Source organism: Rhinolophus sinicus, linkage group LG02 (assembly GCF_036562045.2).
Source record: "Rhinolophus sinicus isolate RSC01 linkage group LG02, ASM3656204v1, whole genome shotgun sequence".
Lineage (NCBI taxonomy): Eukaryota > Metazoa > Chordata > Mammalia > Chiroptera > Rhinolophidae > Rhinolophus > Rhinolophus sinicus.
Window position 1 is genome coordinate 145,036,845 of NC_133752.1, and position 15,291 is coordinate 145,052,135.

General features: G+C 41.4%; 1 protein-coding gene across 1 annotated transcript; it reads right to left on the reverse strand.

The window, feature by feature from the left end:
- Positions 1-1,488: 1,488 nt before the first annotated feature.
- LOC109452917 (17-beta-hydroxysteroid dehydrogenase type 6) lies at positions 1,489-7,624 on the reverse strand. The gene is given in 3 exon segments (XM_074324883.1): positions 1,489-1,850; positions 4,401-4,564; positions 7,386-7,624. Coding segments are annotated over 3 exon segments (543 nt in total). The 5' UTR covers positions 7,547-7,624; the 3' UTR covers positions 1,489-1,632.
- Between the last annotated feature and the right edge of the window lie 7,667 nt (positions 7,625-15,291).

Sequence of the window (15,291 nt, forward strand, 5' to 3'; positions counted from 1 at the left end):
GGGCCGTGCCCCCTGCAACTAACAATGGCAACTAACAACGGCAACTGGACCTGGAGCTGAGCTGCGCCCTCCACAAGTAAGATTGAAAGGACAACAACTTCACTTGGAAAAAGTCCTGGAAGCACACACTGTTCCCAAATAAAGTCCCCTTCCCCAATAAAATCTTTAAAATAAATAAATAAATAAAATAAAATAAAATGCAAGTAAAAAAGCAAGCTAATAATTACCTTCAAGAAAAACCAACAGAAAAAGGTAATATAAAGGAAAAACACTTGACTAAACAGTAGTCACATACTTAACCATGCAAACACTATTATTTAATTCAAAATGTGATATAATTATATTAGAACTATGGGAATACAGAAAATGGTCAGGAAAGTGGTGAAAAGCTAAATTCTCACTTGCTTTACCAGGAAATCATTGAGAATGTCTAAAATTAATAAATCAAGAAATAACAGTATATTATTTAGAAATACAGAGGTAAATATCAGAAGAAATAGATAAAAGTTGAAAGCATTTACCTCTGTGGAGCAGCAATGAAGGGTGGGGAATTTTTGCTTTACACTTTTAAGCTTTTGAGTATTAACTGAATTTTAACTGTATATGTGAATGTTATTTTGATTTTAAAAATTGAAATAATTTCAATTTTTTATTTTTATTTATTTTTTATTTTTAAGGAGGGCGCAGCTCACAGTGGCCCATACGGGGATAGAACCGGCAACTTTGGTGTTATTAGCACCATGCTCTAACAAACAGAGCTAACCAGCCACCCCTAAAATCATTTATTTTTAAGTAAAGAAGAAACATTAAAAAATTCTAGGGCGGCCGGATAGCTCAGTTGGTTAGAGCATGAGCTCTGAACAGCAGGGCTGCTGGTTCGATTCCCAAATGGGCCAGTGAGCTGCGCCCTCCACAACTAGATTGAAGACAACAAGCTGTTGCTGAGTTTCCGGAGGGGCAGCCAGATGGCTCAGTTGGTTGGAGTACGAGCTGTCAACAAGGTTGCCAACTGCACCCCCTGCAACTAAAGATTGAGAACGGCAATGGACTTGAAGCTGGGCTGTGCCCTCCACAGCTGAATTGAGGGACAATGACTTGGAGCTGATGGGGCCCGGAGAAACACACTGTTTCCCAATATTCCCCAATAAAATTTATTAAATAAATAAATAAATAAAGTCTAGCTGGCAAATAGGAAGAAAGCAAGATGAAATATTTATTAAAAGTACCATAGTACAGATACATATTAAGTAAGGATGAACACACCCACATATTGCTCAGTAGTCCCTGAGCAATAGTTTATCACAGCACAGAACAGCTATTCATTTACATAAAGAAATAACATCAAAACAAGTTAAATTGTTTTCAGTCTATCTGGTTAATAGGGAAAGGAAGAATGATGCATTTGGGAAATACTCTCGTCAAAAAATGGTTAAAATAATAAAGATTCATCACCTAAAAGAGTAAATTTTGGATATCTGGAATGTAAATATGTTGGTTCTCAGATGATGCCAGATAAATGAATTTAGGCATTAAATCTTATTGTTACAGAAAGTTTAGGTTCTAAATAAGGATTACTGAGACAATTTCAGACTTTTGTCTTCTTCATTTCAAGAGCCACCAAACCAGTTTTCTTTAAAATGCCTGGGCTGGTTTGGTTGAAGATCTAGTCAATATGTAGTCTGCCAGTGATGTAGGTAAGTATTAAGATAGAGGGATGAAATAAAACTGAGCATCCCAGCCAGCTGAATATCGAGTGCGGGGACGGGGATGCACAGATGTCAGAGTGTGTTCCATGCGGTCAGTGACCAGGTTCAGGTTGGTACTACAGCTCAATAGCCCTTTTTTTTTACCTCACTGCAATCTATACAAAAAGAGAAATGGTGGTCAGAAATCTTATTCCTTGTATTTTTATTTTAAGATCCTGTTGCACACAGTCGCAGAAGTCAAACTACATTTAATTTCTACAAGGATTAGGCCAATCAGATCTGTACTTCCCAATATGACAGCCACTAGCCAAATGTAGCTATTGAAGCACTTAAAATATAACCAATGTGACTGAAAACTGTACTTTTAAATTTTAATTAATTTAAAATTTAAAACTCAATTCTGTTATTGGAAAACTTTTAAGTATCTTTGGAACAACATAGGTATGTGGTTATACTTTATTCAATATTGGAAATTTTTTAACATCTTTATTGAGATATAATTCATGTACCGTGTTTCCCCGAAAATAAGACCTAGCCGGACAATCAGCTCTAATGTGTCTTTTGGAGCAAAAACTAATATAAGACTGGGTCTTATATAATACAATATAATATAACATAATATAAAACAATATAATATAAGACTAGGTCATATATTAATTTTTGCTCCAAAAGACGCATTAGAGCTGATTGTCCAGCTAGGTCTTATTTTCGGGGAAACACGGTATCTATAATTTAGCCAATTAAATAATACAAATCAATGACTTTTAGTATTTTCAGTTATGTAACCATCATCACAATCTAAGTTTAGAACATCATCCCAAAAAGGAACCCCAGGCCCATTAGCAGTCATCCCTTTTCCTACCACTTACCCAGCCCTAGGCAACCAGTAATCTATTTTCTGTTTCTATGGATTGCCTTTTCTGGACATTTCATATAAATAAAATCATACATTGTGGCATTTTGTGACTGGCTTATTTCACTGAGCAAAATGTTTTCAAGGTTCATTCATGTGTAACGTGTATCATCAGTACTTCCTTCCTTTTTATTGCTAAATAATATTCCACTGTATGGCTATACTACATTGTATTTATTCATCAGTTGATGGACATTTGAGTTGTTTCCACTTTGGGGCTATTATGAATAATGCTGCTGGCAACTACAAATTTTATTAATTTAAATAGGTGAAGTATTTCCTAGGAAAATTTAACGTCCAAGTTGAGATGTGCTGTAAGTATAAAATACACACCAATTTTCAAAGACTAACATGAAAACAAATATAAAATACCTTATTAATAACTTTTATATTGATAATAAATATTGAAAAGCTAGTATTTTGGACATATTGGATTAAATAAAATACATTATTAAAATTAATTTCACCTGTTTCTTTTCCTTTGTTTAAAAGTGGCACTAGAAAATTTAAGATTACATATGTGGCTCTCATTACATTTCTATTAGACAGCACTGATCTAGATTATTCTAATTTATAGACAGATATATGGACAATTCCAATTCCTTTTATATCATGAAATACATATATCCCTTTTTTTATATATAGTCATTTAGGAAATTCTACTTTCCTATTGATTTTTATTATCAAACTACATGTACCCGCAAGGGGGGGGAAATTCCCTAATAGACAGTTTAAAATTTTAGGTGGGGAAAAACTTAGAACAATGGCTGGCCCCTGGCATGGTGGGAACTGTAGTTCCTTAGCTGGCTATGTGTTCTGAGAGGCTCAGGTACTATTTCGTGTCAGCCTTTCCTTGATGCAGTTTCTCTCTCTCCTCTGTTGATAATGACCCTCACAGGCCTGATGCACCCAGACGACAGCGCTGCAGGTCAGGAGTCTTCTGTCTACACACTCCCCTTCTCCTGTCCTCTGTACTACAATATCACCCAAAGACATCATCCCAAAAAGGAATGCTTCTATCCACCACACGACCTTTTTGTGAAATGGAAAAGAGGCTCCCCTAGGCCTTGGCAAGCTGCAGACTTCTTTGTGTGAAGAAAAGCACCCCTATTCCCAGGAAGGTAGAGCCCCACACCAGCATGCAGGGCCTACTTCTACCAAAAGGACTGCCTTGCCTCCACCCGCAAACTGCCTCTTCCTCCAGGTCATCAGAATGACATTCTTACATGAAATGAACCATCTCATGCCCACAAGGCTCCCATGGCCTGCACATGAGGCTCAGTCTCTGGGAATAGCCGATAGGGCCCTACAAGCCTCGGCTTCACCCACTTACCTCTTCCCACTGACACCCCCTCTCCTCTCACAAGAAGACATGGTGTTTGTGGCTAGGCCTGTTGTTACCAAAGGGTAGACAATATTAAAGGCTGCAGTTTAGCTGAGCATGTCTCCCACACCAACCCTGCCAAACTTCATAGGGGTACCCAGCGTACCCTGTCTCAAAGACCCAGAGGCTCCATGCCTCTATCCTAATTCTCAGGTGGCTAGGCCCATAAGTGATAGGGCAGGCCCTGGCCCTAGGCTGTCTATATGGCCTCTTCCTTAGCCACAACAGCCATCACAAGCCAGCCCTGAACGCACTGGTACTTTCCCAAACCCCTCCTGCACGGGAAGGCTTTGTTTAAGGAGCTCTGTTCTCAAAGGATCTGCCAATTCTTCTCCACCGATCCTTTTTTCCCTTCTCATGCAAGGTTGTCCATTATCCTAGAAAAAGAAAAGCTCACAGCCATCAAAACACTTCTCTCCATAGGTCTCCTTAATATGCATAGGGACTTCTTCCCAGACTTGCTTCCCTTTCTCTAAGGACACCTGCAAGTCTGTTATTCCAGTTCTGAAGTAGCCAGGTTCAACTATCCTGCTCTTCACCCCAAAATGTCAAAGGTCATGCCTGGGGAAAAAAAAAAAATCCTCAAATTAACTCCTTTGATTTAAAGATACCACAATTTCAATGCTCTGAGGGAAGAACAAACAAAACAAAACAGGTTACAAAAACACGTTTACTGAATACTTTTTAAAATAATGAAATAGGAAAAAAATTAAAATTTTAAACATACCTAGGTCCAACAATTGGGATATGATTATACAAACTACAATAACCATTCAATTCTACATCCACTCTTTTAATAGAGTTATTAAGTACCTGCCATGTGCTGGATGCTGGAGGCATGAAGAATACAAACAATAATGAAGAAAATTAGCATTTTTATGGCAGCTTGTGTGCTAAGTGTTTTACATGTACAATATCAGAAAATTAAGACTCAGTTCCTCGCCTCAAAAAGCTCACAGTGGGTGAGTCCAATAAGTAAGCAAATAATTGCAATACAACTCAAAAGAATTATAAAGGAGAGGTATTTAAGGGGCTACATTAGTAGAGGGAAAGATGTAGACAGATTTTCTGAGGTTGTTTCAGTTGAGCCTTGAAGCATAAAGAGGAAATTTCTGAGCGAAGAAAGCGGAACAGTGGAATAGCAGGCAGTGCAAAAACATAAGCCTGTGAAAAATTACAGTGTGACAAAGACTACAAGAGACCATTAATGGAATATGATGTGGAAATTAAAAGTACCAGTCATTGGTCATTCCAAAATATTCAGGTTAGTCTAATAAACAGTTCCAAAAATAATTATTAGGGGCTGAGTATGTACCAGGCACTGGGCTAAGTGTTGCCTTCATCAAGTGAAGTAAAATGGCATTGTGCACCATAGTAGGGGTATAGTCTAGGTGCCCTAGGGACAGTGATGAGGGGTGCTCCCTAATCTATAGGTTCAAGCAGACTTGCTGGAGAAGATGAAGTCCCAGGTCATGCCAAGGAGAAATGTTAGAAACAATGGTCCACAAGAAGGTAAAACACAAAGCATCATGCTCCTCTAAAGTAGTGAATGGTTTTCAAAATGTGGGCCCCAAATCAATAGCATCATCAGCATCTGTGAACTTGTTAGAAATGCAAATTATTGGGCCCCAGTCCAGGCTTAGAAACTCAGGGGTGACCCCCAACAATCGTTTGAACAAACCCTCCAGGTGGCTCTGAGGCACACTAAAGGTTAAGAACCACTGTTCTAAAGGAAAACCCTCCCTTTATCAAACCCCAACCTAAAACCTTCCAAGTTAAACCTTCAGAAAAAGATTCTCCAAGTGCCTGTGCATGCTCTGGAAGAGGGTCTATGCACGCCAGGTGTGCCTCTGCCCTCTAAATTTCACTTCCCCTTGCAGCTCGCTCACTGTTATTCTCACCCCGCAACATCTCCATTCCCCTTTGGAACCACAACTCAATGTGGGACAACACTTCCTTTCCCTGTTTATCCTTAGCATAATTAAGGGAAACTGAAATATTCTAAAGAGACCAAATAGTGATTTGAACGTTGAAAGGACATATCTTTGCTTTTGGTCTGGGAATGAGTCAAGGAGTCCAAGAGACCAATCGTGAGTGGTGATAGATCAGCAGGCAGCAGCCCCGTGCAGGTAGACAGGATGTTGGGTAAACAGGAAGTCAGGAGAGGTGCCTGCCCATGGTAACAACTCATGTAATTTCCCCGGTTATTTCCCTATTTCCCTTCCTAGGCAGGTAATATAATATGTGCACTGTAATAGACGTATACCAGTCATAGCGTGTGGTAGGCTAACTAATGGCACCCAAAGATATCAGGTCCTAATCCCTGGAACCTGTAAATGTTACTCTGTATAGCAAAGACTTTGAAAGTATAATTAAGTAAGATCTTGACATGGCGAGATTATGCTAGATTATGAGTGTGCTCTAAATGCAATCACAACTATCCTTATAAGAGAGGCAGAGGCAGATTAAGATTAACAGAGGAAGAGAAGGCAATGTAACCATGGAGGCAGAGATGGGAGTGATGTGGCCACAAGCCAAGGAATGCTGGCAGCCACCAGAAGATGGAAGAGGCAAGTAACCGATTCCCCGCTAGGGCCTTCAGAAGGAACATGCCCGTGTCAATAACTTGATTTTGGCCCAGTGATACTGATTTCAGACTTCTGGCCTCCAGAACTGTGAGAGAATAAATATGTGTTATTTTAAGACAATAGACACTGTAAATTACTTGTGATAATTTACTACAGCAGCCATAGGAAACTAATACATGGTGCCTATAATATTCACAGCTTATTTCCAAGGGAAACTTCCCCAAGGTCAGCCCCTACCAGTGTGTGCAGAAATATTTTGTACCAGGTGACTGAGAGAGAAAGAGAATCACCATGCAGAGACAAGGACAGATTCACTTTAAGAAAAAAAGAAGTCATCCTCTCTTCAGAAATGAAATTTTATGAAGAATAAATCTTGAGAATTAAAGTGTGATGTGGTGGCAGGAGACAAAGACCTGGGGTCAAAACCCAGTTCTGCCAAGTCCTGGTTGTGGCAAGTGAAGTTTGAGAAAGATACTTAAATATCAAGATTTTTGGAGTGATAAAATAAGATAATGTAGGTGAAAGTAATTAACACAAGGCCTAAGACATATTTAAGTGCTCAATAGTTGTTTTTATTCTAACTCAAGAGCATTACCTCAGAACATCTGAAAAGGATTCTACTCCATACTTGGAACTATGGTGTTTCCCTAAAAATAAGACCTAGCTGGACAATCAGCTCTAATGCGTCCTTTGGTGCAAAAATTAATATAAGACGCAATCTTATATTACATTATGTTAAATAAGACCTGGTCTTATATTATTGTAAAATAAGACCGGGTCTTATGTTAGGTCTCAAGCCTCGCAGGTCCAGCTGCCTGGCCAGCAGTTTCCCGAAACCCGAGTCACAGCCCGTGATGAAGACGTACTTGTCTCGGAGGTGGCTCACCACCTGCCTCTCCCGGTACCAGCGCAGAAGGTAGCACAGGCCCACAAGGGCCGCCAGGTACAGCCACATGGTGAGGGGATCCCCTTCCTCTTCAAAAGAAATGAGTGTTCAGAGATGCATACATTTCCATATGTAGTTCTGGAGAAACATCCACCATTTTTTGGTGTTCGCCGAACTAACATATGATTCAAAAAGACATAGGGGAGGTCAAAGATGGGCATGGGCCCGCTAGGACATCACAGAGGCCTGCAAGAGCTTGCCATTAAAACTTTCCCAGTGCTCTGGCCCTTGCCTTCCTCCTTAGCTTTCTCTTTCACCATACCTCCTTGCACTTTACTCTTCAGTCATAAAAAGCAACTTTCAGCACCCCGCAAAACACAGGCTTTTCATGCCTCGGTACACAGTTCTCTACAACTCCTTCTTTCCCAGCCCTCATCCATTTGGCAAATAGCACTCATATGTTAAGACTCCACTAAACCATCCTTTTCATTCAACAAACATCAGTTCAACATCTACTATGAGTCAGACACAACAGTAGACACTGACACACAACAGTGAACAAAACAACGTTCCATTGTTCATTGAATCCACAGTCTAAATGCGAAAACTGACAAGAAAACAATGCAATATAACAGAAGTACAGGCAGGATGCTGCTGAAGCACTCACGAGAGGTTTCTAAGCCAGTCTAGGGAGATCTGAGAAGTTTTCTGGAAAGAGTAAAATATAAGTTGAGATCTGAAGGATAATAAAATAATAACAGCTAACACTTGCATAGCACTTGCTGTGTCTCAGGTCAGGCCCTGTTGTAAGCATTTCACATACATATTGAACTCTCACAAAAGCCTTTAAGGTCCTGTCACATCACTGTGTGTTGCTTTAGATGCCAAGACAGAATTAGACAAGCAAGAGACTCATGGGAGGAAACACCTGCAGAATAAAAGGGAGAGTGCAGGAAGAGGTGGTAATGCAGGTGTGACACCTCTGAAAGAAGAGAGAGAGAAAAGGAGGATTTGAGAGGAAGACTGTGAAACTGAAGTACAACCCTGAGAAAGTCTCAGCCTGGACATGTGGAGTCCTGGAGCAAAGACTGCCCAGTAGATTCCCATACTGGAAAAATTGGTTGGAACTTTCTGTCTCACCCCCAGACTGCCAGTGAGGGGAGAGGAGTTGAAGACTGAGTTCAATCACCAATGGCCAATGATTTAAATCAATCATGCCTATGTAATGCAGCCTCCTTAAAACCCCAAAAAAAACAGCGTTCAAAGAGCTTCCAGGTTGGTGAACACTTGGAGATTCTGGGAGGGTAGCATGCTCAGAGAGGGCATGGAAGCTCAACACCCTTTCCCCATAACTTATCCTATGCATCTCTTCAATTTAGCTGTTCCTGAGTTATACCCTTTTATAATAAACCAGGAATCTAGTAAGCAAAATATTTCTGTGAGCTGCTCTAGCAAATTAGTCAAATCCAGGGAGGGGGTGGTTGGAACCTCCAAATTATAGTCAGTCAGAGTTTGCAACTGGTGTCTGAAGTGGAAGAGGAACAGGAAGTCTTGTAGGAGTGAACCTCTAGCCTGCAAATCTGATGCTACCTCCTGGTAGACAGTGTCAGAATTGAGTTGAAATGTAGCACACCCAGCTGGTGTCATGGAGAATTGCTTGTTGGTGAGGGAGAACTCTCTCCCGGCAATGTTGTAATTGGGTTCAGACTAAGCATGGAGGGGAGTAAAATTGGAGAAGCCAATGAAGAGGAAAAAATAGTGGATTGGGACATTGATTGCTCTCTCCGCCTCTCTTCTGTCTCTCCTTTTCCTCTCTACCCACCTCCCCATTCTGCCCTCCACCCCCAAGCTTTCTGCCTCTCTCCAATCTGAGAGCACTGTGTTCTCTAGCCAGCTGCCTCTGTTCTCCCCAAATGGCATTCTCTGGTGCACTGTAGTAACAGACAAGGCTTCACCCTGACTGTTTATTGACTAAAAGGATAATTTCCTGATGCCAGTCAAAGATGAAAATCCATTAGGGAGAAGCGCAGACCCCAAAGCCTCCCTGGGTTTTACTATTCAACCATCGCATACCTACTGTGGGGACAGAGCCAGGAGTGCAGTTTCCGGGCTCTCGGTCTCACATGGAAAGGTGCTGGCTCAGGTAGTAAATGGCCACCAACTGTGATTGGATGGCCATCAGCTGTGGCTAGTTGGCCGTCAGCTGTAACCAGTGAGCCATTGGCCACTAATATAACTGCCATGGCTACGCTAGCAGAAAATGGAGGCTAGCAAGAAGATGGTGGCTAAGCCTGCAAGCGGCACAGTGAGGGTTGCGAACAGTGTGGCTCCTGCTTCCTGTGTCTCCAACCCAGCCGCCAGCAAGAATATAGTGGTCTGGCTCCCCCATCTATGGCTCCGTGGGTGTTCCTTTTTGGCCTCACCATATCCTGCGTTCTTATGTGGGGAGCGGGACCAGAGACCCCGCCTGACACCCTGCATGACAAGCTGATTGCTCAGCGAGGTCTTATTTTCAGGGAAACATGGTAGCAGCAAGAAGACTATACTTACAGAAGAGATATGCTAGGCCAGACAGCATCCCAAAACATTGGCCAAACATAAACACAAATTAATACCTGAAGATGCCTTGACTATTTCAAATATCAAACCCAAAGTGGCCTGCTTATTTTTGCAACCATTCATCTGCAAAAGCTGTGCAATCACTTACGTTTCTGCCTTTGATGCAAGACATTTAATACTTATACTATTTCTTGATTTATCAATTCTACAAGTAGATATTCTCAAATGACTTCCTTTTAGCACAAATGAGAATTTAGCTTTCTTACACTACATTGTCAGTCTCTTTCCTTATCATCCATATGGTGCTGCCTGGTTAATTTATTTTAAGGAGTTTGAAACTGAACCTAGAAAACACCTTCAGAATCACAATGAGTAAGTTAAGATCTTCTGCTGTTTACTTCACGCCTGACCCCCATCTTGGTCATCATCATTGATTGAAGCTGCCCTCCCAGAAAGATCTTGACAGTTAAAACTGCCCTCTCTGACCACAGCCCCCTCGTATCTTGAGGGCCCTTCCCTTTCTTCCCTCACTTCTCCACCATCTTTCCTTTCACTGCCTTCCCTGTCCTCAGCCTCTCTCTATTATTGCAATCCTCTCATGGCTTCATTTACCTCCTATTCAGCCTGGGTCCTACACTCGGCCACTTGTGGGGGGTGCTTACTGGAACCTCAAAACCTTTACTGTACACATTCTCTAGTTGCCAGCTGCCAAGTGGTGCTAGAGAAAGGCGAGAAAACAAGTTAGTTATTTCCACAACAAATTGATAATACCCTGTCTCAGCTGGACTTTCACTGTTAACGTTTTCCCAACAACACCTCTTCCAAGTATTGTCCAACATTCTCAATTTCCCAACTTCATGTTCCTCTGGCTCTCCTTCCACAGATGAGTTCACATCTTGCCTCCCTGCCAAAATCCAGGTCAGCTCAACCTCCATCCTCCTCACTTCCAAACCAATGCCTGGATACTCTAATTCATACCCAACATTTGCCAATCATTTCAGGGGGTTCCAGGTTCACTAAGGGCAGCTCTGCTCTACATGTGTCCATATTGTCCTCTATGCTGCTGCTTGTCTTTCCTTCTCCCTATGACCAAGCTACCCAGCCACCCATTAAATGACAATCCTCTTACCCTGTACGGCCAAAATATTCAAAGAGCATAAACATAGGGCCTTTATTATCTAGCTACGCACGTGTTCTCCAACCCCTCATACTCTACCTTCCATTCCCATACTTTCTGGAAGCTCTCTCAGAGCTCACCAAGGACCTAGGAGCCAATTAATTTCCAAGGCTTCTTATCTCTCCTTTTCAGACCTAACTGCGATATTTAGCCCTTCCTTTTTTCTAGTGATTTCATCAGACTCCAACCTGGTCTTGGGTGAAGGAGGAGATTGCTTTCAGATTATGCCATGTCTTTGTTGGATGGAACCTGTCCATGGCTCCCTGTCACCCACAGGATGAAGTCAAAACTACCCAGCTTGCTCCATAGTAATAGTGAACCGTAATATAGCACTTAGTTTGTGCCAGGCACTGTTCAAAGCATCTCTCTCTCTCTCTCTCTCTTTCTCTCTCACACACACACACATACTCACGTGATCCTCACACAACAACTTCATGAGTTATGTGCAATTATGCCCATTTTTCAAATGAGGAAACTGAGGCACAGGTTAATGCAAAAATTAAGTGAATTATCCAAGGTCAAACAGATAATGAGTAGTATGGACAAGATCAAATCTAGGGTGTCTTCCTGAAGAAGCCTGTATCTAACTACTATGCAACACTTCCTCTCACTCTCGTGGTCTGGCCCTGGCCTGCTCTTCGAAACTCAGCTCCTGCCTCTCACAGTCAGAAGCCTCCATCTGATATTTCTGACTACTCAATTTTGAGAACATGTTCCTCCCTTGACTTCTGAGATACTCTACTCTCCTGCTTCTGTCTGTCACAGCATCCCTTTCCTTTCTCCCCTCCACTCCTCCTCCCTCTCCTATACCCTAAATGCAAAGATTCCCCAATGTATTGTCCCAGAATTCTTCCCTGTCTGCTCCTCACTCTCTCCTTGGCAATCTCTTCCCGCCTTAAGGCTTCAACCTGTACCTCCACACAGCTGCTCAAATCTATATCCCCGGACCTGACCATCTTCTGAGGTTCTCTCCTGTATTTCTAATTTTCTTAGGTATTCTCCAGCCAGATGTTTAACCAGATATTCAATACATCCAAGATAGAACTCATCATCTTTTCTCCTAAAACTGCTTCTCTTCCAGTATTCCCAATTCCTGTCTATATTACAGTGTTTCCCCAAAAATAAGACCTAACCGGAAAACAAGGAAATTGGATCCTATTTTTCACCACCCACAAAAATTAACTCAAAATGGGGCCGGCCCGGTGGCTCAGGAGGTTAGAGCTCCATGCTCCTAACTCCGAAGGCTGCCGGTTCGATTCCCACATGGGCCAGTGGGCTCTCACCCACAAGGTTGCCAGTTCAATTCCTCGAGTCCCGCAAGGGATGGTGGGCTCCGCCCCCTGCAACTAAGGTTGAACACGGCACCTTGAGCTGAGCTGCCGCTGAGCTCCCAGATGGCTCAGTTGGTTGGAGCGCATCCTTTCAACCACAAGGTTGCCGGTTCGACTCCCGCAAGGGATGGTGGGCTGTGCCCCCTGCAACTAGCAACGGCAACTGGACCTGGAGCTGAGCTGCGCCCTCTACAACAAAGACTGAAAGGACAACAACTTGAAGCTGAACAGCACCCTCCACAACTGAGATTGAAAGGACAACAACTTGACTTGGAAAAAAGGCCTGGAAGTACACACTGTTTCCCAATAAAGTCCTGTTCCCCTTCCCCAATAAAATCTTTAAAAAAGAAAGAAAAGAAAAGTAGATTTCAATCCAATTGCCCCCTAAAAAAAAAAAAAAAAAAAAAAAAATTTAACTCAAAATGGACTAAAGACAAATGTAAAACCTGAAACCACAAAATTCCTAGAAGAAAACAGGGAAAAATTCTTTGACATTTGTCTTGGCAACAAATTTTTGGATATGACACCAAAAGCTCAAGCAATAAAAGCAAAAATAAGTGGGGCTTAAAAGAATGAAAAAGATTCTGCTCATCAAAAGATACAATCAACAAAATGAAAAAGCAGTCTACAGAATGGGAGAAAATAGCTGCAAACCACATATTTGATAAGGAGTTAATATCCAAAATAAAGAACTCATACAACTCAATAGAAACAAACAAACAAAACAATACAATTTTAAAAATTGGCAGGCGCAGGACATCTTCTCTTTGGGGGAAGAGAGAAGGGGAAGGTTTTTTATTATGTAGACTGCAACTTCTTTCTATGGCAGATGAAGAGGGCCTATGTGACAGCTTACTTTATGGTACTCAACCAAAAAATTCCATACTGGTTGATTAAGATAATGTTTCTGAGAGAGGATGACACTGCAGTTAGATCAGGTATCAGATCTAAGTTTGGTATCATGGGCTTTTAGCACAAGTGATGCCATTTTGGGCCTGTGGTTTTTTTTCTTTAATGAAGTAAAAGTTTATTAACATGTATATGTCAACATAGAAACATCCAAACCTCTACAGAATTTTTATACAAGTTTATTTGAGCCAAAATTGAATTAAGGAATAAATGTAAGGAAGAGTACATGAGGGTGGGAGAAAGCAAGGTGGGGATTGGATTACAAGATAGTAAACAAAATTACTCTCTGGAGGGTGATTATTTCAAAGGTGTTTTAACCTAGATGCACAAAAATGGACAGGGCTTGCTTAAGGCAAAAATCAACCTTTTACTAAAAAGTTGTATGCCTGGGGCATGACTACCCACCATGACCCACCGAATTAGAAATTTATGATCAGAAGATAAAGTACACACAGCCAGCCAAACAAAAACCCAATGGCAAACACTTTAAAAAAAAAAATGGCAGAGGACCTGAATATAGATTTTTTTTTCCCCCAAAGACAAACAAATGACCAACAGGTACTTAAAGAGATGCTCAACATCACTGATCATCAGGGAAATGCAAATCAAAACCACAATAAAATATCAGCGATCACACCTGTTAGAATGGTTGTTATCAAAAAGATTAGTGTAGGTGAGAATGGGGGGAGGAGGGGACGCACCCACATCATCAGTCCCCAGGCAGAACAACTAGAATAACCTGAAGGATGTTGAGAGAAGGAAAGGTTTCGAAAGCCTGGGAGAAGCCCCCAAGAGATGAACAATACTGAGGTCTGGGCGCAGCTTAGCAGGTGTCTTCCCTCAGCCACTTCCTTGGGCTAGAGATGCTCAGGTCCAAACATGACTCTGTGTTTCCCTTGAGCCTTTTCTTTACCAACAGTATAGTCATGGCCCACTGGTGCTGGGATTATCGGCATGAAGTATAAAGGGCATCTGACCATCCCCCACCCTGAGATGCCCTTCCTGCTCTCCTCACTTAGGAGTGATCTCTTCTCCCAGGGATTATTTATTTTTGTGGATGGGGCAATGTAAGTATGAGGGGGGGAAGGAAAGAAAGGTATAAAAATAATTCTGTTAGCACTTATAAACAGCATTTTTTATTCTTCTCTCTCCTCTCTCATCACTTTTATTTTCTATTTCTTTTTGTACTTCTATTTGCATTTTAATAACTTTATTGTATATGGGTCTTTTACTGTAGGTTACCTCAGACTCTTTTTGAAGATGCTATATTTGTCCCAGAATAAAATTTAAGATTCTCTATCTCAGCCTCACTCCAAAAGCTGACTCAATCCCTCTGTCAAGAGGGAAAAAAATTAGCAAATACTCTGGCAGCTGATGCCTTGTACTGCCATTTGTTTTAATATCACACTTCATTTCACATCAGTATATAGGATTCCACAAAGAGAAAGGAAAAATGTTACCTGAAGAATTCTTGTTTGGGATTTCAAATATTTCTTGTTTAGCTTCCTTTGGATTGTACTTCCTCTCTGTTCACTACAAGATTAGAAATGTAACAAGTGGGAAGGAATGATGGAACTATTAAACCATTGTTTATGGCCACATGGGAAAAAAAAACAAAAAGGAAGGAAGGAAGGAAGGAAGGAAGGAAGGAAGGAAGGAAGGAAGGAAGGAAAGAAAGAAAAGAAAATGTTCACCACTCCCATTGCAAAGAGCTTGCTCACAGTGGGAGATGGAGGTGAGGTTAAGGCAGGACCCAAACTAGACTACAGAGCTTCAGCAACACAATTTTCGTGGCTTAATTTAAAAAGGCCCCTTTTGCTTACCCAAAGTTTCACAAA